This window comes from Artemia sp. Qi Xiang Cuo, chromosome 15 (genome assembly GCF_049724085.1).
Source record: "Artemia sp. Qi Xiang Cuo chromosome 15, ASM4972408v1, whole genome shotgun sequence".
NCBI classification, from domain to species: Eukaryota; Metazoa; Arthropoda; class Branchiopoda; order Anostraca; family Artemiidae; genus Artemia; species Artemia sp. Qi Xiang Cuo.
The window spans coordinates 9892342-9917229 of NC_142808.1; the positions used below are offsets into that span (position 1 = coordinate 9892342).

Genomic DNA, 24888 nt, shown 5'->3' on the forward strand with positions numbered 1-24888 from the left:
CGACACACATAGAGAGACGACACGCAAACAGAGACGAAAAACACACATACACAAAACACACACAGACATGAAACACCAAAAGCTACGACAAAACCACAGAGAGGACAAAACACACACACACGACACACACACACACAGAGACGACACACACACACAGAGACAACACAGACATAGAGATGACAGACACACAGAACACACACACACAGAGAGACAAAACACACAAAGAGATTACACACACACAGAAACAAAACACACACAGAGACCACACACACACAAAGAGACACCACACACATAGAGAAGCCAGACACACAGATAAAAAACACCCACATAGACGACACACACACATAGAGAACACTCACACACACACACACACACACACACAGAGCACAAACACACAGAGACGACAGACACAAAGAGACGAATCACACACAGAGAGGACAAACATAGAGACAACACACATACACACACAGAGAAAAAAAAAACACAGATAAGACACACACACACAGAGAAGAAGATAAAGAAGATAATAAAAAATAATTTTTAAAATCGAGTATAAACGAAACAAGACGAGTACAACGCACACACACACACACACACATACACAGCGCAGGACCCACACTCGATAAACACACACAACAGAGACGACACACACATACAGAGACGACAACACATAGAGAGAAGTCGCGAAAAAATAGATGACCCAAAACAATAGACAACGCACACACAGAGAAGCCAACTAAACCTATAGTAAAAATGAAACGAGCAGACACACACACACACACACAGACTCCTCTAGAACCGACAGAGGCACCCCACCACGAGACTAACGAAAAAAAGATACACATCTAGAACAAACACGCTCAGACAACCAAAACGCTAAGACACACGCCCCTAGAGGAACCAACACACAGACACGACACACACACACAGAGAGAGAGACGACACACACAAAGAGACAACACAGACACACAGAGACAAAACACCCACAGAGACGACACACACACACACACACACACACAGAGTCCACAAACACACAGAGACGACAGACACAAAGAGACGACTCACACACAGAGAGGACAAACACATAGAAACGACACATTCACAGATACGATACACACACAGAGTCAACACACACATAGAGACAGAGAGACACACACACACAGAAATGAAAACAACACATAGAGATGACACACACAAAGAGAAGTCACACACACACACAGATACAAAACACACATAGGGGTGACACACACATAGAGACAACACACACACACACACTTGACACGACACACAAACAGAGTCATAGTTAGAGAGACACAAAGAGACAACTCACACACAGAGAGGAAAAAAACACAGAAACGACACATTCACAGAGACTATACACACACACAGAGTCAACACACACAGAGAGACTAGACACACACACACACACATAAGACAAATACACATATAGATGACACACACAAATAGACTTCACACACACACACACAAACACACATACAAACACACAGAAACGAAACACACATAGGAACGACACACACATAGAGACAACACACACACACACACACAACACCCACAGAGAGGACACATGCACAGAGACGACACACACACACACAGAGTCCACTCAAACAGAGAGAGGAGACACACACACACAGAGACAACACACACACACATATACGAAACATCCACAGAGAGGACACATGCAGAGAGACGACACACACACACAGAGTCCACTCAAACAGAGAGAGACAAACACACAGAGACGACAGACACAAAGAGACGAATCACTTGCCTTCCTGAGCACCTTTCCAAACGAGCGGGATTCCACTGATTCCTACACATTGCAAAAAGTGACCAGCATGAAAACTCCACGTTTTCAACCAGACTGGTTTTTTGACACGACACAAACAGAGTCATAGTGAGAGATATCACAAAGTTGGGGTTAATCTAGGTTCACTTAGAGTGGCGCGCCACTCTAAGTGAGCCTAGATTAACCCCAACTTTTTGGATATCTCTCTCACTATGACTCGGTGTGTGTGTCGTGTCAAAAAACCAGTCTGGTTGAAAAAGTGGAGTTTTCATGCTGGTCACTTTTTTGCAATGTGTAGGAATCAGTGGGGAATCCCGCTCGTTTGGAAAGGTGCCAAGGAAAGGCAAGTGATTCGTCTCTTTGTGTCTGTCGTCTCTGTGTGTTTGTCCTCTCTCTGTTTGAGTGGACTCTGTGTGTGTGTGTCGTCTCTGTGCATGTGTCCTCTCTGTGGGTGTTTCGTATCTGTGTGTGTGTGTTGTCTCTGTGTGTGTTTGTCTCCTCTCTCTGTTTGAGTGGACTCTGTGTGTGTGTGTGTCGTCTCTGTGCTTGTGTGCTCTCTGTGGGTGTTGTTGTGTGTGTGTGTGTGTGTTGTATCTATTTGTGTGTGTGTCCTATGTTTGTGTCGTATCTGTGTGTGTGTGTGTGTGTGTGTGTGTGTGTGAATTCTCTTTGTGTGTGTAATCTCTATGTGTATTTGTCATTTCTGTGTGTGTGTGTGTGTCGTCTCTCTGTGTGTGTTGACTCTGTGTGTGTGTATAGTCTCTGTGAATGTGTCGTGTCTGTGTGTTTGTACTCTCTGTGTGTTATTCGTCTCTTTGTGTCTCTCTCACTATGAATCTGTTTGTGTGTCGTGTCACGTGTGTGTGTGTGTTGTCTCTATGTGTGTGTCACCCTATGTGTGTTTCTGTATCTGTGTGTGTGTGTGACGTCTCTTTGTGTGTGTCATCTCTATGTGTATTTGTCATTTCTGTGTGTGTGTGTGTGTCTGTCTCTCTGTGTGTGTTGACTCTGTGTGTGTATCGTCTCTGTGCATGTGTCGTTTCTGTGTGTTTGTCCTCTCTGTGTGTGATTCGTCTCTTTGTGTCTGTCGTATGTGTGTGTGTGTGGTCTCTGTGTGTGTGTGTGTGTGTGTGTGTCGTCTCTGTGGGTGTTTTGTATCTGTGTGTCTGTGTTGTCTCTATGTATGTGTGTCGTCTCTGTGTGTGTGTGTGTGTCGTTTCTGTGTGTTTTGTACTCTCTGTGCGTGTGTCGTCGCTTTGTGTGTTTCGTATCTGTGTGTGTCTCTATGTGTAACTTTTTGTCTGTCGTCTCTGTGTGTTTGTCCTCTATCTTTTCGAGTGGACTCTGTGTGTGTGTGTGTGTGTCGTATCTGTGCTTGTTTCGTCTCTGTGGATGTTTCTTATATGTGTGTGTGTTGTCTCTGTGTGTTTGTCGTCTCTGTTTGCGTGTCGTCTCTATATGTGTTGTCGTCTCTGTTTGTGTGTGTCGTCTCAGTGTTTGTGTTGTCTCTATGTGTGTGTCGTATCTGTGTATGTGTGTGTGTGTGTGTGTGCGTGTGTAGTTTCTGTGTGGTTGTCGTGTCTTTGTTCTCTATGTTTTAGTAGTATCTTCGAGTTTGTTGTGTCTGTGTGTGTGTCGTATCTGTGTTTTTGGGGTCTATGTGTGTGTGTGTGTGATTTCTCTATTAGTTTCACCTCTCCGTGTGATTCGTCTCTTTGTGTCTGTCGTCTCTGTGTGTTTGTCATCTGTGTGTGTGTGTGTGTGTGTGTGTGTGTGTGGTGTCTGTGTGTGTGTGTGTCTTCTCAGGGGGTTTTGCTTCTATGTGTTTGTCTCCTGTATATGTCTGTGCGGTCTATATGCGTGTTTGTCTTCTCTGTGTGTGTGTGGTATCTTTTTGTCTTTAATCTATATGTCTGTGTTGTCTCTATGTGTGTGTGTAGTCTCTGTGTGTTTATTCTATTTGTCTGTGTTGTCTCTCTGTGTGTGTGTCGTCTGTGTGTGTGTGTGTCGTTTCTTTTTGTAGTGTCGTCTCGGTGAGTTTTGCTTCGCTGGGTTTGGGTGGCGTCTGTGTGTGTGTTTTATATGTGTGTGTGTCGTCTCTGTGTGAATGTCGTCTATCGATTTATTTAATCACTGGGGGGGTTTCTTGTCGGTTTGTTTTTTTGGTCTCGCTGTGTAAGTCGTCTCTTTGTGTGTGTCATCTCTGTGTGTGTGTGTGGTCTGTCTGTGTGTGTGTGTGTGTTTGTGAGTGTGTGTGTTTGTGTTGTCTCTATGTGTGTGTGTCATCTCTATGTGTAAGTCGTCACTTTGAGTGTGTCGTCTCTGTGTGTGTGTGTGTGTGTGTGTGCATCTCTGTGTGTGCTGTGTGTGTGTGTTCTGTGTGTGTGTGTGTGTGTGTGTGTGTGTGTGTGTGTGTGTGTGTGTGTGTGTGTGTGTGTGTGTGTGTGTGTGTGTGTGTGTGTGTGTGTGTGTGTGTGTGTGTGTGTGTGTGTGTGTGTGTGTGTGTGTGTGTGTGTGTGTGTGTGTGTGTGTGTGTGTGTGTGTGTGTGTGTGTGTGTGTGTGTGTGTGTGTGTGTGTGTGTGTGTGTGTGTGTGTGTGTGTGTGTGTGTGTGTGTGTGTGTGTGTGTGTGTGTGTGTGTGTGTGTGTGTGTGTGTGTGTGTGTGTGTGTGTGTGTGTGTGTGTGTGTGTGTGTGTGTGTGTGTGTGTGTGTGTTGTCTCTATGAAACACTTGCTTCAAAATATGAAAATTCTAACAACATCCCAAATAGTTCTAATTGAATACAAAAGTTCAAACGTATTCTAAAAATAATTTTTACTGAACATAAATAATTCTTACAAAATACAAGAAGTTCTAAAAAATCCAAAATAGTTCTTACAAAACAAAAATTATTCTTACAAAATAGAAAAAATATTTTAAACGAATCCAAAATAGTTCTAGCAGAATAAAAAATAGTTACTACAAAATATAAAAAATGCTTTTCAAAAATAGCAAAAATTTCGAAAACATCGAAAACAGTTCTTACAGAATACAAAAAGTTCAGAAAAATCCGGAAATAGTTCTTACAAAATATAAAAATACTTTAGACAAATCCAAAATAGTTCTAACAGAATAAAAAAAATAGTTCACAGATTAAAAAACATTTGCTACATAATACAAAACACTTGCTTCAAAATATGAAAATTCTAACAACATCCCAAATAGTTCTAATTGAATACAAAAGTTCAAACGTATTCTAAAAATAATTTTGACTGAACATAAATAATTCTTACAAAATACAATAAGTTCTAAAAAATCTAAAATAGTTCTTACAAAACAAAAATTATTCTTACAAAATAGAAAAAATATTTTAAACGAATCCAAAATAGTTCTAGCAGAATAAAAAATAGTTACTACAAAATATAAAATGCTTTTCAAAAATAGCAAAAATTTCAAAAACATCGAAAACAGTTCTTACAGAAAACAAAAAGTTCAGAAAAATCCGGAAATAGTTCTTACAAAATACAAAAATACTTTAGACAAATCCAAAATAGTTCTAACAGAATAAAAAATAGTTCTTGCAAAATACAAAATACTTGTTAAAAAATCAAAAGATTTCTAACAAAATTAAAAATAGTTCTTACAGAATATAAAAGTTCAGACAAAATACAAATCATTTCTTACAAAACAGAAATAATTCTTAAAAAATACAAAAAGTTTTAAGAAATCCAATATAGTTCTTACAAAACAAAAATTATTCGTAATAAATACAAAAATACTTTACACAAATCCACAATAGTTCTAACAGAATATAAAATACTTGATGCAAAATACCAAATACTTGCTTCAAGACACTAAATTTTCTAACAACATCCCAAATAGTTATTATAGCATACAAAAAATTCAAACTTATTCCAAAAATAATTCTTACAAAGCAGAAACAATTCTTGCAAAATACAAAAAGTTGTAAGAAAATTGAAAATAGTTCTTAAACAACAAAAACTATTCTTAAAAATAGAAAAAATCCTTTACAGAAATCCAAAATAGTTTTAACAGAATTAAAAATAGCTTTCTGCAAAATATGAAATACTTGTCACAAAGCCCGAAAATTCTAACAAGACCGAAAGTAGTTCTTACAGAATAAAAAAAGTTCAAACAAATTCCAAAAATAGTTCTTAAAAAACAAAAATCATTCTTACGAAATACAAAAATACTTTAGACAAATCCAAAATAGTACTAACAGAATAATTGTTCTTACGAAACAGAAATAATTCTTAAAAATATAAAAAGTTGTAAGAAATCCAAATTATTTCTTACAAAACAATAAATTATTCTTAAAAATAAAAAAATAGTTAACACAAATCCAAAATAGTTCTAACAGAATAAAATAGAATTTCATTTTTTATCCAAAGTTATTCCAAACTCAGAATTTTGAAATTTATTCCAAAGTATTCCAAAGTTACTATTCATCGCCAATTTTTTACGTATATTCAAATTTTATACAAAATTGAAATTGCAAATTTAAACATAGGATGTATTAATAAACTTGCAATTACTGATTTAAATATTTTAAAAAGCAATTAACCAAGGATTTAAGGGACCGATACTTCAAATAATATCTCAGTTAGGCCTGGGTATGATTTGGAAAACAATCAAAAACTGAATAAAAAAAAGAGTTTTTGAACCAAAATTAATAATTGTAATTTCCTCTTACTGCTTGGCAATCAGTAGTATATGAAATACTTGTCACAAAGCACGAAAATTCTAACAACAACGAAAGTAGTTCTTACAGAATACAAAAAGTTCAAACAAATTCCAAAAATAGTTCTTAAAAAACAAAAATCATTCTTACGAAATACAAAAATACTTTAGACAAATCCAAAATAGTACTAACAGAATAATTGTTCTTAAGAAACAGAAATAATTCTTAAAAAATATAAAAAGTTGTAAGAAATCCAAATTATTTCTTACAAAACAATAAATTATTCTTAAAAATAAAAAAATAGTTAACACAAATCCAAAATAGTTCTAACAGAATAAAATAGAATTCCATTTTTTATCCAAAGTTATTCCAAACTCAGAATTTTGAAATTTATTCCAAAGTATTCCAAAGTTACTATTCATCGCCAATTTTTTACGTATATTCAAATTTTATACAAAATTGAAATTGCAAATTTAAACATAGGATGTATTAATCAACGTGCAATTACTGATTTAAATATTTTAAAAAGCAATTAACCAAGGATTTTAAGGGACCGATACTTCAAATAATATCTCAGTTAGGCCTGGGTATGATTTGGAAAACAATCAAAAATTGAAAAAAAAAGAGTTTTTTGAACCAAAAGTAAGAATTGTAATTTCCTCTTACTGCTTGGCAATCGGTAGTAGTAAAAAGCAATTTTATTTAGATTAAATCATGATCTACTTAATAACTGTTAATTATTACAATTATCTTTTCAGTTTGGTTAGTTTCTATTCCACTTCATTAGATCAAGTAGGTTTTTTGACGATTTGACGATTTGTTCAACCATGTCCTATTCAACTATAAATAGTGACTGATGTTGTTTATATCCATATTCAGAATCAACAAATAAGAAGGTAAATAAGGAGCGACACTGTTCAATAGTAACCAAAACTCTAAAAACTGGAATTTTGATATCCATGGATACATCAATAGAAACATAACAATAATAACCGAAACTCTAAAAACTGGAATTTTGATATCCATTGATATATCAATAGAATCATATTTTTTATGCTGATTTCAAATATATAAGTGATTTCAACTCATTAAATTTAGTTTTACCAATCAAAAGTTATGCGCCTAAGAAGATGTTTTACCAATCAAAAGTTATGCGCCTGAGAAGATTTGCATTATTTTTTGAATAAAGGAGGAAACTCACCCTAAAAGTCAGTGAATTTTAATCAAAATCATACCGTTCGATTCAGTGTACTTTTCGGAGCTAGATTTCTTAGTCTTTCGTTGGCGTGTGTGTTGTCTGAAATCTATGATTTGGGATGTGTGGCTTGCTATTTTTTTTTTTACGCTTTTCCATAAGAACTAGATTCCTCATGATTCGATCTTTCTCGAATCTATCCATTTCTTAGAGTCCTAACTCTCTCACAACCAACTTCAGACTAAACAGAATTTCTTTTTTATACTCTAAAAAATATACGCTAGTTTAATATAGAAAAAGAAAAAAATATCATTGATTTAGAAACATTTTTATTGAACATAATTACAATAATAATAATATTCACTGATGCATTTTGTTCTCATCAATATATTTCGATAGGATATCTAATGCCGACCGAATTTTATTTATTTGGAGAATATTTACTTTTCCAGCAAAACACAACTGTTCCTCCTGCTTAAAGTTGCTTAATGATATCACATATCTCGCCTACATAACGTCACATTAAAGATATAGTCTACAACCAGCAGTTATTTCCACAGCCCTATTAGGTACTTGTATGTCGGTGCTACTGCTGCTGTCGGTTCCATCATTAATCTCCAATAGTGTAAATGCACCACTCATTTTTTTCTCCACTAATATCCTTTCAAATAAAAACTATTCTCTTTGAATTCAATTCTCTTACTAATATGAATTGTAAAGAAAACTATTCCTTTTATTCAAATCCTAATCATCAATCAAGTTGTACTCATTCCTCTTGACAAAGAGTGTAATGACCGAGTGTAATGACCTGTTTACCTACCAGAAAAAACTGTTTGGTACGGGGGCCTTGTAGAAGTGGTACCTTGGTATATACTAATGTTAATCTGGTCATACATACGATCAACATCTTCAGAACTCTAATTAAAAAAGGTTGGAATTAACCAGAATCTCAATTTCAGAGCTAAACAAAAATTGCTGCACCGTATATTTTTAGAAAACTTAGCTTTTTTGTTTAATCTCAGTGAGTGATTCTTGTATATACATTTTTTTAAAACTTGCGAAGAAAACAAACACTAAATACGCAATGAATTTTTAACATAAATCATCAAATTTAATTTTTTATGATTTAAAAAATTCATGAAATCTTTATTATAGCTTATATTACATTTTAAAAGCTACAATAGCAAATTTTATGGTAATTAAGTGAATTTGTAAATATTTTAATTGTAAATTTTGATTCTACCTAGTGAGTATCCCCTGGTATTGTCAATTTTGTTGGTGGCTAATATTAATTTTCATAAACAGGGTTTTTCTGATGATAACAAAGAGCAATGTTAGAATTTAAAAAGAAAATAAATATTGCATGGCAGCTTATGCAGCATAAAATATTTTTATCAAAAATCAAAGTTTGAATGTCCTAATTATGTAATGACGGCTCCTGAACCACCAGGGTAGTTTAATTAGAACAATAAGAAGCAATTCTAAAAGTACCAAAAAATTTAGCGTAAAAAGCGAGGTGTTGAGGAGGGGGTAACCCTTTTCATATACGTAGTAATTTCTGTTCGTTTTAAATTTCAATGTTGCTCCTTACTTTGCGTTGAAAAAACTTGTTTTTTTTATTTAGTTGCTCATTAAATATGTGAAATATCAAAATATCGCCGAATTGAACGGTTTCTTTAATAATTGTTGAATTGCACGACCTTATTTCTACAAATGTTATCATAACAAACTCTTAGCTGCCTTATTAAAATAGGGGGTCGCTAAATACCTGTAAGCTGAGAGCATTTGATGAATACCTTTTGTAAATCATGAAAAAATGAATTGCAGGTTGAAACTCATACGTACAAAGGAACTAAATAAACAAATAGTTATATTGGATAACCCTCGTGAAAGCCGAAAAGAATAAATTAACGTCGGTTTTGGATAACTGAATGGCCATGACGCCTCCTTGAGCTAAATGAATTAAATACAAAAGTATAACCCAAAACTACTTGAATTTAGAAAATATATCACGGAAATCTTCCTTCTAAAATTTGCGTTAGAAGAAAAATAAAACACAATAGAAAATAGAGCCGGTCCTATGGGGGAGGGAGGCAAGCAGGTCAGATTCCCAGGTGCCGCAGGGGCCGCAGCTGGGGGCGGGATCGACACTTTGACCTAACTATTCAGTTTGATTCATTTTTTTGCTTATATTTGAGTCAGAAGGGGGCGCTGTACTTAATTTTTCTGGTGGCACCACCGTCACCACCAACCCTAGGAGCGGCTCTGATAGAAAATCTATCGCAAATCTAACTAACATAAAAGTATGCTACCCATCGGTTGCAGCTATTCAAAAGGTTGTATGTGAAAATTTTTGTAAAAAGGAAAGTTGTGACCAGCTATTGTTAAACAAAATACGATTGATAGACTTGCTCAGATTGCTTTCCAATAATCAAGGTAGCTCTCAATAAAATTAGAGGTATTTATAATTTTTATGGAATATGTTATATCTTTTTTCCTAAAATACAGAAATAGCATGAACTTGGAGCTTTTGATGTAAAAAAAAATGTATTTGTCCTATCTCGGGAAGGCCAAACAAATATTATATGACCTATTGGGAATAACCATTCATTAATGAAAAACAAACATCCTAAAAAAAATTTCATTTGTTTTTTGCCTGAAGCCTATAACATATACTTTGTAACATGCCACATTTTGAACTAAGAAAATACTGTATTACTGTCGCCAGCAATTTATGTTTTTATGAGGCGGAAAAACATTTTGGGGCGGCGGGCTCAAACCCTGAATCCAACCCACCCACCCTGGATACCCCTGAATCATACGTAGCTTTATAATGAGGAGCTATATTAATCTGTTTTTCGGAAAAGTAAAACTTACTATTAAGATAGGACTTTTATTTTTATTTCTAATATATTTTATTTTTAATTTGGAACTCAGAGTTATTTGAGCTTAACAATTTTTTTTTTTTATAAAACGTTTGAATTTCGTACTCCTGGTTATTTTTGTTTAGGGAAACTTTTCTAAAAAAAAACTTATTTCGAATTCAAAGAAATATTTTTTTTTTCTTGTCTCCATAGTTTTGTGCAGTTCTTTTTTTGAAAAATTTATTTTTTGCAGTACTTTTTTAGTGGACTTTGTTTTTTTTTTGCAGTTTTGTCTAGTACTTTTTTTGTGGAATTTGATTTGTGCAGTTTTGTGCAAATAATTTTTTGTGGAAATAGTTTGTGTGATTTTGTGCAGTATTATTTGGGGAATTTGTTTTGTGCGACATTGTGCAGTGCTTGTTAGTGTTTCAGACAAAACTAAATTTTCAATAGTTATTACACATAAACTCTTGATGCTAGAAAGTCTTGACACTTTAAAATATAAAAAAAAAACTCAAATAAAAATTAAAAGATTTGTTTAACAGTTTGATATTCTGAAGTTTTGTAAAAAACCCATAACAGTTTGATCTGAAAAAACTACTGATTACTTTAATTGTTTATATTCTGTAATAATTTAGCAGAGAAAGATCGGCACATTTTATTAAGGTCTAAGTAAGGCACAGTGCCAAGGCAAATTTAGAGCAAATTCTTGGGGGGGGGGGCTGTACAACAAAGGTGCCAATAATTGACCACAATGACAAGTTTATTAAAAAAAAGAGTGAAAAACAGAAAAACAGACACGGAAGGAGGGCGCCAGAAAACACTTGGGGGAGGCATTTCCCCTGGATCCGCCAGTGACGCAGTGCGAAAATCAATAATATAACACATAAATTCAAGTCTCATCGAATATTCCTATAGACCTGTCATGGAAACATCAGCCATGAATCAGTGATGATCAACAGTGATCATCAGTGTAATGCATGCAAGGCTATATCTAAGGGAGGAAGGAAGGAGATAGGGTTTTTTACCCCACGCCCCCTCCTCCGTCTTTTTTTGACTCGTAAGAAAGTAGCAAAAATGCATATAAACAAATTTTGAATGTGCTTCTTGAAATTTACCCTCCCCCCCCGCGAAAAACAAAACCGGGCTAAGGTCTTGGATCCATGTTCCAATGATGTTTTTGTATCAAATGGGATTATACAGCTAAAAATTAAGTACAAGAAAAAGTCCAATAAATGTGGACTTTTTCAAGACAGGTTAAATGAAACCAATAAACAGGAATATTTTACCTAAGTAGCCGTACCCTCAGCAAAATGGATGGGAAACTAAACAAAAACTCGAAAAATAGTTTGAAAAAGTATACTCTTAATTACATAAAACATAAGAAATTAAGATTGGAAGAGCTTTATCGCTATTACCCCATGGAAACTCAGCTAAGACTGATTTAAAAGGTTGTTCATTCAAGCAATCTTTTTAAAACATCCTGGCTTATTGACGACTAACCTGAGACTGCTTTCAGTAAAATGCGTACTTAGTTTGGCTTACATCAAAACTAGTGACTTAGTGACTAGTGACTTAGGTTATATGCATGAACTCTTTCATAATTTTAAACTTATCGAAAACTAACCTCATCTTTGAGTATATTTTTTAAAATTGTGGTTATCTCCCATAACAGATTTCAGAATGTTTTTCAAACCGAGGGATGCAAGAAAACGAATACAAATAGCCTACCCGAGCTCAGATTCCTTATTCCAAAAACTTTTTCGATATCAAAATTAATTTTCGCTAAGTATAGACTGCATCTACTTCCATTCCACACGAGGCCACGTCCAGAATTTTTGATGGGAGGGGGGATGTCATAAAAAAATCATTTTAAAAACGTATCAAAAAATTATTTATAGGCCTGTGCATTTTTGCTACGTATTTAAGAGTCGAACAAAAATTTCGGGGAGGGGGGTTCAAATCTCGATACGGCCTTGATTCCACTGTTCAATGCGATCATCGTATTTAAAAACATTTTCGAAAAATTTCATAACTTCTTTGGAACTTCTTGTACAAGTCTAAAAAATACAAATCTATTTAAATCCTAATTTGACCTTTGTGCTAAGCCTGTTTATTTCGTAAAAAGTCAGAATTTCTGCACGAGAAAAGATAAAAAATACATAAGAATAATATTAAATTTTAATTGGAAAATTTGACCTTTTAAAACCTTTCTTGTTCCTAGCACAGCTCGTGCTTCATTAAACAATAACATCACAACTTTCCAGAATTATCCCATTTTTCTGATTTATTTCATTTTTTTATTTATTTATATATTTATTCATATCTGTGTATAGTTTTTAATTTGTATTTTATATATATATATATATATATATATATATATATATATATATATATATATATATATATATATATATATATATATATATATATATATATATATATATATATATATATATATATATATATATATATATATATATATATATATTTCCTGGATCCGCCCCTGAATGTCGGCCTGATCTGACTTATCACAAGTGAAATTCAATACCTCAATATTACTCGCTCAGTATTGTTTACTCCTGTGATTTTTCCCCCGTCAAAAAAGACGTATAGAATAACGTATTTTTGTTTGCCAGTCTACAAAGACGAGGATGAAAAAATTTCTGCAAATATTTGCATGGAAAAGAGACATAGTCAACACCAGTCTCAGTAAAAGGGGATACAAAGAATTTTCTTTGCCTTATACTGAAATGGTGCCACATTGGAAAAAAAGCGTAAAAATAGAATCTTGTAGAATCACAGCTCAAGTCAGGCACTCTCCAGTGAGGATTTTTTTTGTCTGATAAAGGGGCTAATGGTTATGTCCAGGAAAGTCAATGAAGCCTTCGGAAAATAACGAACTGGGGGAAGGAACACACATGAAGTCCCCCTCCCATTTCAATCGCCTGTTATAGGCTATATCAATTCCGACTTCTAGAGCGCAATTGAAAACTGAAAAAAGGAACAATGATCAAAAGGAAATTCCTGAAGTAGATACAAAAAGAAAATGATTTAACTCTAAACCCTAATTGCCGTACAGCACAAGTGAAATGAAACTTTATAGAATTTCTATCATCATAAATATTACCTTCTGTTATTAGTACTAGAGTTGTAATCCAAGAGGTTCTGAATTGTAAACTACTATATACCAAGTTCTTTTGTATAAAACGACCATGAGTTTATGAGTAGGATACTCCCTTAAAATGATCATTACTCTTCCCAGGAACAATTCTTGAAAAGTGAGGGCACTTCTTCCTTTTTTTGGAGGGGGGGGGGAGGTTAAACTTAAGTTTTGACAAAATGTGGTAAATTTCTTTCTGCTTCCACTGTATCTTAGGAAAAAACATTTTTCTATGCCCATGGACAAGGCCAAATCCAGGGGGGATGTAACGGGTTTGAAACCCCCCCCAACCCTGAAATGTTCGTCCGACTTCTAAAAGCGTAACAGAAATGAATATAAACAAATTTTTGATAGGTTTTTTTAATATTTGTAACCCCCCTTCTTCAAAAAATACCTGGATACGACCCTGCCCTTGGAAACCACTCGAGATGTCAGTTTTGCGATGCAATAATTCTTTAACCACTTGTGTCAAGTAAGTGATTATGACTCGAGAAGAAGCGTACTGGTCTTCATGGAGAGATTGAATACTAAGTCAGCTTAGGTGTTGGGAGGCAATGACCAACCCCTATTTTTAATAGACAACGTTAATAAACATTAATAAAGAAATATATATATATATATATATATATATATATATATATATATATATATATATATATATATATATATATATATATATATATATATATATATATATATATATATATATATATATATATATATATATATATATATATATATATATATATATATATATATATATATATATATATATGTGTGTGTGTGTGTGTAATATCAGGAAACCATAGACAAAGACGCGCCATTTAGAGACCATTACATTCATAAAGTCGAAAGTTGGTTGTAGACATAGAGTTCAAGTTCAAAAGTGTTTACTAAGAGAATAGCGACGGAGACCACACGGCCTTCCTTAACAGACAACAAAAGCACGAAGAACAATAGGGAAATCTTTTTGCAAGACAGTGGAGATAATTTGAATGAACATTTCGGCCCTATGTCCAAGGGCCGTCCTCAGCAAGACAAAAATATATAAGAGAAAAAAGAATCATAACCACATGCGACCAATAAAAGCAAAAATCAAAAAATTTTAAAGCAGTCCCAGCATCCGTACTTCAGCGAAGTTCAACCAGGACAAATAAAAAGTAAGGTAAAACAAGGCGATTCAATGAGATGATTAGCAATGACCTAGGCATAAAGCAGGTAGTCCGAGAATCAATTGAAATCAGACTTATGATTAATAATAATATGTCCTTAAATAGGGACTTGGGGAATATACACTAAATGCCCTATACACAAATTTAATTAAAAAATACGTTGGAGGAACTTTCCACGGAGGAATATTTGGCGAGGGGAGACAATTTTTCATGGAGGGTGAGCCAGATTTACTAGTATTATTTGGAAAACAATAAGAAATTAAATAAAAATAAAACTTCAACTGAAAGTAAGGAGCAACATTAAAAATCAAAAGAAATGGAAATTATTCCATGTATGAAGAGGTTTTCCCCCTCCTCAGTACCTTGCTCTTTACGTTAAAAGCTTGACTGTTTGTCCCATTTTTTTTAAGAACAACTCTTGAAACACAAGGGTCATTTAATTGGGATAGGAATCTTTTTTAAAATTGTAAAAAAACTTTCGCGTGAAGATAAAAGTATTGAGGAGGTAGGTGACCCCTTCTTATACGAAATAATTCCTGTTTGTTTCAAGTTTTAATGTTGCTCCTTAATTTCAGTTGAAACAACTTCTTTTTTTATTTAATATTTTTTAGATAGACTAGGACAATATGTTTTGTCTAATCCGAAGCTATGTCAAATCTTTGCGAGCAATTCTTGTAATTGAGCAATATATGGGTCTAAAAATCAATATTTGAAGTTATTCAATAAAGTTTGGAGTAATTGAAATTCAAACCCTACAACCCATGCAAAATTCAATTTGCTTTGTCGCTGGATCTAAGACGATCACATTTTAGACGACGATAACATTTGACTTTAAACATAGCAAAAAACATAGCAAAACATAGCAAAAACATAGCAAAAACATAAGAAAAAAAAAGCTGGGTACTGTTCTAATATATAAAACACACTCGAGAACTTACATTGCGAATACCCGGTATTTACTGCTGTCTATACCAGACAATAACATGCTCGTTGGGAAACCACATTATAGCTTTTTAATTAAATATTTAGTTGGTATTTTGGTTAGGTTAGGTTATTTTAGGTTACGCGCTCTGGGCCCTTCCATATTTCTTTGTGGTAGTTTTCATAATTTTGTTACTAAAGCATTGTACTTTCATCATATTTTGTTTTATTTCATTAGCATTCGCCAAACTTCACTTCTCGAGTGTATTTATATAATAGAACAGTACCAAGAGCTGTTTTAACAAGGGTGTATCCAGGATTTTTTCAGGGGGGGGAGGTACAAAAAAACTTGTGAAAAAGCATCAAAATTCTTTTATATATATTTATGTTATGTTTTTGCGAGCTGTACAAAACTTTCGGGGGAGGGGGGAAGGTGGAGCCCCCTAATCTATCCATGGATACGGCTGAGTTCTAGTAAGGTAAGATTTGAAACTTGCAAATTTCTTTGAAACAAGCTCTTCCTCATAATGACACTGCTCATATGACCTCCTAAATGCTCACAATGACACATTATCCATTGAGTGCGCACAAAGGCAAAAACTAATTCACATATGTATCAATATCAGCAATCACGTTACTGCAAATTTATTCATATTCCATGTAACCACTGCAAATAGATTTATGTTTAGTTTAAGGTAGTCTCGACTTAGCGGCGCCTAAGGACATGTTTTAAATCCTTCTGTAAACGAAGATAAGAATTGGACTTAATCTGTCTTGTTCCTTACAATTACTGACTGCATAATATCACGATGAGTTCTTTTGATTACAATGAGTTCTACTTAAAATAAAGGATTGCATAAGACTCAAAATTAAACTCAGTTTAACTTATTTATACTAAAAAGTCAAAGATAAATAATCGGGAACGCACACACAAACATTAACGTCAACCTTTTAATGGAAAATTTTCGCAAGGAGAGAAAGATTACATGCCTACCCCCCCCCCCGCCGCCCCAAAAACATATGTGCCCAATCGGGCTTATTAGATTTTAACGTGTAAATCGCGCATTTTTCAGTCATGGGCGGAGAGGCGGTTCGCGAGTAAAATTATGGTAGGCTATATTAGTAGGCTATTCATTGTAAATGAGGATGAAAAGGAAATTAAACATCATAGCAAAAGAATAGAAAAGACAGAAATGGTAAAAAATGTGATCAGGAAAACTAGCCCTGATAAGTTGTTAGACATAGCTGAAGATTAAAGCAATTTTGTGATAAAATCGAAAGAATGAAAGAAAAGTAATTTGGTAATGAACTGTTTTTTTTTAGTTGAAATCTTATTCCCAAAACACCGAATCGCATTTCTTCTTAAGAGATTTTGAAGCACAACTACAATAGCACAACTACGAAGCACAACGTAGTGCAACGTTACGTAGTTGTTTGTTTCGTAGTAGTGCATAGCACAACTTTTCCAGAGATTTCATATATGACTTAATGTTATGAACAACGTCGCAAATAAAAAGGAAAGATTTGAATGTGGTTCCTCGGACCTGACAAATTGTGAAATCATGACCTCTTTAAAATTTGTTATACTATCAAGACTAGGGGACGAAGACAGTAAATATAGCAGAAAATGTTCTTTGATACTACTTGAGGATTCCCGAAGTGTCCTCTCTTCAAGACCGTATCCAAAGAGGGGGGGGGGGGTGAGAAGACGGTTTGAACCCTCACCCGAAATGCTCATCTGACTCGTAAAAACGTAACAAAAATGGATATAAACAAATTTTATATGCATTTGCTTAGGATTTTTTTGTGCACCCCCCCCTGAAAAAAATCCTTGTGTGAAACACCCTCCAAAAAAATCCTGGATACGACCCTGTTTCTCTTCCCAGGATGTTCAACACCTTTCCAATGAGGAAAGGAGGGGTGTTTGCAGCGGCGTCAAATCATTATTTTGACTAAAGAAGAATGTATACGTGTTCTCTCTACTCTCTACTAATTTCTCTCTACTCTCTCCTAATTTCTCTCTAGTGTTTGTCGTAGAGAATAACTGAACTTTTAGATTGGCTATAACGACCTCACATAGCTATATGATGATGCATTAATCCCTTTTACTCCTCCTGTAAGGTCAGATTTCAATCCTATAATAGCAATTCATATTGTGTGGAATATGATGCCTAAATTCGCTCGAATTTAGGCATTCGCTTGCTTTAGGCTATTCAAATGAATAGCAAAACAATTTTGGCTTCTTAAAATTCATTTTATTTATTTGTTTATCAATTTATTCATTTTTTTGTGCAGGATTCATTGGAGTCTATTTAATCTATCTAATCTAACAAATAGACTTTCAAATTTCTACTGAATACAGTCGCTGTATATGAGATCGAAATATTTGGACTTTTGTACCTGTTTTTTCACTATCTAAATAAATGGATATATCCCCATTTGAAAGTTTATTTGTTCGTCGTAGAACGGCAGTGTGGTCTAGGAAAACAGCACCTAATTAAAGGTGTTACATTGAAAATGATTTGATAGTTTAGTAAATTTTAGATCCATGATCCACGATTACGACACTCGATCTTCTGGAGACATTAATATTCCAGTGGTTCTTTCACTGGATTCTTCTCGAAATATTTAGCCAGTAAAAAAAAACGAAAAGTAAAAAGCTAAAATTAGAAGTAAATATTCTGTTTGTTTGTATTTTAAATCTTCAATACGTTTTTGTCTTGGCTCTACTATGTTATGACATTCTTGATTTTCAGTTTATTATGATGACTTTGGTTTGATATTTTTTACTGAGGTATAGTAATTATGACCATTGTGACCATAGGTGCAACATTCAGGGCGTTCATGGGCAGAGCCTTCCCTGAAGTCTTACGATTTATGGGGACTTATCCCCTGGAAACTCATTAAAAGCATGTTTCAGAACATCAAAATAGTCAATATTATATTGGAACCTAATTTAATTCAAACGGAGAGCTCTTGTATCTCCCGTAGAAATGAAGATTTTGCGCCTATGATAGTGACGGTTTCTATGATAGTGGACGACGTTTTCTTTGCTTTGTTATCCATTATTTCGATTGAGGAATTTTGAAAAATAGCCTGAAAACCCTCACAGATGGTGTCGGAAATGAAATGAAAATTGTTTAATTGGAACAGCCATTTTCAAAACTTAACACAGTATGGTTACAGCCTCCAGATTGAACAATAAGGAAAGTTACTCTTTCATGGGCGTAGGCAGCATATTGTCTAGAAAGGGGGGCAGTCGAAAGTGTGATGGAGGGCCTTTTATCAACTGCTTTGCCAGCCATCTTCTTTTTCAGCCATATCTAATTTAAATTTGAAGGTCTAGGGGGGCAACTGCCCCCCTCCCTGCCACCCTCTCCCTACGCCCATGCACTCTTTCCTCACCTATATCCCTTTTTATTCTTGTTTTTTTTCTGTCACCATTAACAGGGATCTGGAAAAATATAAAGAAAAAGGAAGTTGAAATATCTAGTGCCTTTTGTAATTAGTGATTAGCGCTCCAGAATTAAAGCCCTGAGGTCAGTGGTTTGAGCCCTGTTGTCGTTGGTTGTTTGGTTTGGAACGGGGGTCAATGGTGTGACCCTGTAAGCTCAGCCAGAGTCACAGCTCTGAATCGGTATCTCGAGAAATCTGGAGGGAAACATGGGAAGCGTCGGATGATTTGTCCCAAACCACGCATTGCACTTCCGGCCGAAAGCATCGAATCAGGCCATCGGTACCTGCACAACGCAGACCATTGGTCAGCATGCGAAAAAGTTTTTTTTGTAATTAACAAAATACAGCATTGTAATAAAATTCAATTTTTGTCTTACCCTGCAAAATTCCCCGAAACTTCACCTTAATTCCTTCACCCCTACGGACATATGGAGAATTAAACATTTCCCCTTTTCCCAGTGGTAATATATCCTTCTCGACAACAAGGTGCATTTCGTATAATACACAATCCTTGCCCAAGGGCTTGTTATTCCTGGAGGTACAGCTGCTAGATCTTTTGACCATTTTAAAATATCTACGAGTGTTTCAAGGAGGGTATATTTAAAAAAAAAACAAGAGGGGTTTGTTGCCCTCAGATAACTCTTCGTCATACCCTTAAAAATAAAATATCGTGACCAACCACAATTTTGTTTACATTAGGAAGGACCCTTTTAAACAAAGGGCAAAAAGCTACTCTTTGAGACATTAATTATGACACTATAATGTATTGAAAATGATTAATGAAAAAAAAATTAGTAATATTTTAGATGCTATAAAACCTTCCCTTGTACCGTGCGGGATTGAACCTCAGAACCCACGATTAGCAGGAATGAATCCTTCCACTACACGAGTACAAGGGTACATGATGTCATTATTTCAAAAGGTTATGTTGGTTTGAAGAATCTTAATTAGCTCATTAATTATTTCATATTGCTCTGTTAGTTCAAAGTTTCACTGATGTGTATGGATAGTAAACAGTCCGAAAATGTTGTCAAAATATTTTAGACAGAAATCCTTTGGTAAATTTGAGGGAGTTTAAATTACTGACCTAGCTAAGAAATTGACGTACCCACATCCCATGGGCACCGGTTGGGGGGTAGGGGGGCCATTCCTCTGGAATTTGGGACAATAAATTTATTATGAGGAAAACAAATGAAATCCACACTGGATATGGGCATGACTGTGGGGTGTTATGGCATTTGAAACTACTTCTAAATCGATTGACTCTTTCAGAGTTTCCACTCGATAGCACTTTGGCCCTCTGTGAGTTAAAATTGTTATTTTGTACCACAAAATGGCAGAGCTATGACCTTACTGACCACTTACCATAGGTACCCATATGGGGGGGGGGCAGGGGGCTTCCGCCCCCCCCTGGCTGAATGATGCTGTCTTATTTTTATATTTTTGTTGTAAGATTTCTATTATATAGCATTAAAAGTGCCAATTAGACGAAGTTTGCCCCCCCCCCCCTGGAACTCAGCTTATGGGCGCCCATGCCACTTACTGAATAAAACTCTACTTCCGTCTGAATGAACCGTTCGTCCTAAATTGTATGACCTCTGACTCGAAACGTTTACCACTGAAAAAAAGCCCACCAGTGACATTTGCTCTCGGTATAAATTAAAAATTGTGTTTTTACATTTACCTTTATTTTAATATAATTTTAATTATATTTTATCTTAATTATATTTCATTATAATTATATTTTAATTTAATTTAATATAATTACCTTTATTTAAATATAATAAATGTATTTTACATTTATCTGAAGATAGGCTATTGATACTTGTGCCTCAGGACTATATGTTGGATTTGATGACGCAACTTCCCTCATGATCACCCCTTTTTTGAGAATCCCCCAATTTATCTAAAAATTATGTGAACATTACACATTTTTTAAGCACAACAAAAAATGTTTTTTCTGATTTGTGTATTGTGCTATTCGAATTCTTCTTTCAGAGTATTAGGTCGCTATTACCACCGGTTACTCTTTACTTATATTTCACTATCATAAAATGTTTGATAGCTTAACATGTGCAGCCACCTGTTGAAGTTTTTCCTTGTTCAAAAAGACCTACCATTTTCTTCAGTAGAATAAAAAGATCAGTAGATATTGTAGTATAGAAGAACTATAGCATCTTAACACTGGTTATGTCGTGTCACAGTACATTTTTGTTTTTATTCGTAATATCGCTTGACTTGATTTTAAAATTAGTTGAGGCCTTCACAGTGTTAAATTAATAATAATAATAAAAAGGTACTTGTATGATACAGAGCCAACCACTCATGTTTTTCATCCATTGACGCACAGTAAACCGGTTTCTATCGCTAGTTTCTTTTAGCTTAGCGTGAGACAAGACAAAAATAAGTGACAGAATAGATGGGAGATGTGTAATTTTGGCTACATATTTGCACAGTAGGGTGGGGTGGGGGTAAATTATTTGGACATTGTGAAGTCAAAAAAGATTTCTTACTTAATAAGATGCAGAATAACTATAGCTAACGCATTTTCCATGCAGACCCATTACCTTTATCCGCCCCCCTAATGTGCAAATATATAGCCCAAATTTGCTTCTGAAGTATTATATTTTTATCATACTTTGGTATATTTCGTTAGGATTAACCTAACTTCACTTCTTGAGTGGTCGGCGCTATATCATACAACTACCAAAAAAAAAATATTTAGCATGAAAACTAGCATAAATTATCTTGTATGCGAGAGGGATCACTGTCTACGTGAGAGGAATCACTGCTTACCTTAACACTCTTTTTACACTTAACTTTAACTAGTTTTTAACTGAAAGCGTTACAGAAAATATAGTCAACAGGTGATTGCAAGTTCTTTAAACATGAATTACCTATCGAAATATTTGAACGAACAAATAAGCCCGGTACTTACGTGTTATCCCAACTACGCTCAAAAAGTAAAGTTAGGTTAATCATAATGAAATATACCTAAGTATGATGAAAATATACTACTTTAGTTACAAAATTATGGAAACTACAACAGAGAATTAAGTAAAACAGGCCGCCCAGAACGCATTACATTATTCATAGCCTAATCAACTCTATATATTAACTTTTTAATTAAAATGTACCTGCATAGTGGTTTATCTCACTCAAGCTCAGCTGATTATCTGAGAGTGCATACAGGGAAACCGGTTTTAAACAGATCAAACTTCTTGACCCTTCTATTTAGCCCTGTTTGTGAAAATTCGTCTGTCATTTTGCTCTTGTTCGTGACCATTCTTTCTTAAATTGTTTGGGGTGGGAGGCAAAAGGCAAATAAAATTTAGGACAAAGAGTGGGGCTGAGGGTCGTGGCACCACCTGTTGTATACAAGATAACTCATGTTCGTTTCGAGTTTTATTTAGCTCTTTACTTAAGGCTCCGTCGGCCGAGAGTCCAACTTTAAGAAAATTCATTTTTTTTGTGAATCATGTTCTAGTTTGTAGTCGAACATATTAGAACATTCATAATAGGCACGCCAAGAGGCCGTATTCAGGAGGGTTATGTAGGCTCATATCCAGAATTTTCCTGGGGGAGGAGGGTCATAAAAGGATTTTCAGGGGGGATCTACAAAAACCTTCAAAAAACGCATCAAAAATGTGTTTATATTCATTTTTGTTACGTTTTTACGAGTTGGACAGATATTTCGGGTCAGGGGAGTTCAAAACCCCCAGTCCCCTTTCCCGGATACAGCCTTGGGGAAAGAGGGTTCGAACCCGTCGAAATGTTTGTCCGACTCGTACAAAGTTAAAAATGCATATAAGCAAAATTTTGATGCATTTTGTAGTTTTTGTGTGCACCCCCTCCCCCCATCAAAAATGCTGAATACGACCCGAGTCACGCTATTAAGAAATAAAAAGAATGTTGTAAAATTTTACCTGGTTTAGGAACATTCCTTTTCACCTGCATCCATTTATATTGCGGAAGATTTTGTTGTGGTGAGCTCTGATGTGTTATTTGGTGTCCATGTTGGCTAGAATTCACTGTCCCTGGGTGACCAACTTGCAAAGGGAACATTCCCGGAATTTGACATGAATGGTCTCGTATTGCATCAGACAATTGCGAAGGATATCCAAAACCAGCCGGTGCTAAACCAGAGATGTGTTGTCTTTGGGAATATTGACTAATATCCATAAACCCGTACCCAGACGCTAAGACACTTTCGTGCGTGGGATGACTCCCCCCGTTTAAATGGTGGGCATGATGAGCATAAAGTAAGCTATGTGAATGAGGTATTCCAGAGGGGGAGGTCTGATGCGCAATCGTTGGTGATAAAGATGGGTTTGTTTGATGTGAGTATTCTGAATTAGGGTATATAGCAGCAACTGCTGGTGATGAGACAGAAGATCCAACATGATGCAAATTGGACAGGTTCGTAGCTGTTGCAGCTGTAACAGGGGAGGGGAATCTACCCTGATGTGTATAATGGTTTGAATCAAGGCTAGTATAGTTTATTCCACTGCTATCATTATCACTATGAGCATTTTCTTCCTGTACTGGGGTTCTTGGATCACTTACGGTTGTATCTGGTATATATCCAATATGATTTCCTTCAGTAGTTCCAGGGCCATTTCCAAAATAAGCACTATAATCTGCCCCGTAAGTTTGAGAGGCCTGATAACTATTGTCACCACAAGAACTGTAAACTAAGTTGCTATTCATTCTCATTTGACAGTGATTACTCATAAACAAATTGACGAAGAATCACTTAAATGACTGAAAATCCTCCTTTGAAAAGATGTATCACTGGAATAAGACTCCAGCGGGACTGGAACGCTTAATGCTGATGAACTTGACGTCAACAAATTTGACCAATGGCATCAAAGCAATGACTTCCAGAGTCTTAAGAGGCGGGGCCTCTTTATCTATGGATCCTCCCCACGCAGCTTTTTATGGCACTAGACTCCTACTTTGGACTTAAAATTTTCGAGATAATTCAAGATAGAGCGTCATTATAAAATTGACTTTTTGTTACCGCATCATCATGTAATCAAGCATATTGAACACGATATAAGAAATGACTTCTTGTTGAGGATTACATCCAGAAGTTTGTGGCTGAAGAATTCTGCAATTATTATAAAAGAAAACAATGCAAATGGATTAAACATAATCTAAACTCTATATATCACTTCGGATAATAATAATTTAAGTACTTCCATTCTTATTTGGTTAAAGTATCGAATTTTGTCCAGTTTTATCTTTAGTGATGTCAAAATCGGTACTTGTTTGTTAGCCAATACATACTCGAGAATTTGGATCTACAGGTACGGGGCTGAAACAACTGAGACGCTTCGGAGATAGATATGATATATATAATTTGGGCTGTATATATGCACATTAGGGCAGGGGTGGATCCAGTATTTTTTAAGGGGGAGGCGCAAAATAGGTTGATCCGATAAACTTGCGTTAGGAGCAAGTTTAATTAACGCAAACTTGCTTTAATTAGGTAAATTACACTACTTTAGACTACGTTAGGGGGTGCGCGCCCCCTTCACCTTCCCCCTGGATCCACCACTGCATTAGGGGGGTTGGGGGTTGAGCATAGTGGAGCTACATGCAAAATTTAACCTAATCTAACCAA

General features: G+C 35.2%; 1 protein-coding gene across 1 annotated transcript in view; it reads right to left on the reverse strand.

Moving 5' to 3' along the window:
* LOC148943306 (homeobox protein Hox-B1-like) overlaps nucleotides 1-24135 on the reverse strand; it is a 50597-nt gene extending 26462 nt beyond the window's left edge. The window contains exon 1 of the mRNA XM_089101858.1: nucleotides 23186-24135. Within this exon, the coding sequence (XP_088957984.1) occupies nucleotides 23186-23993 (808 nt within the window). The 5' untranslated portion in view covers nucleotides 23994-24135. The remainder of the gene's footprint in view (nucleotides 1-23185) is intronic.
* Nucleotides 24136-24888: the final 753 nt, after the last annotated feature.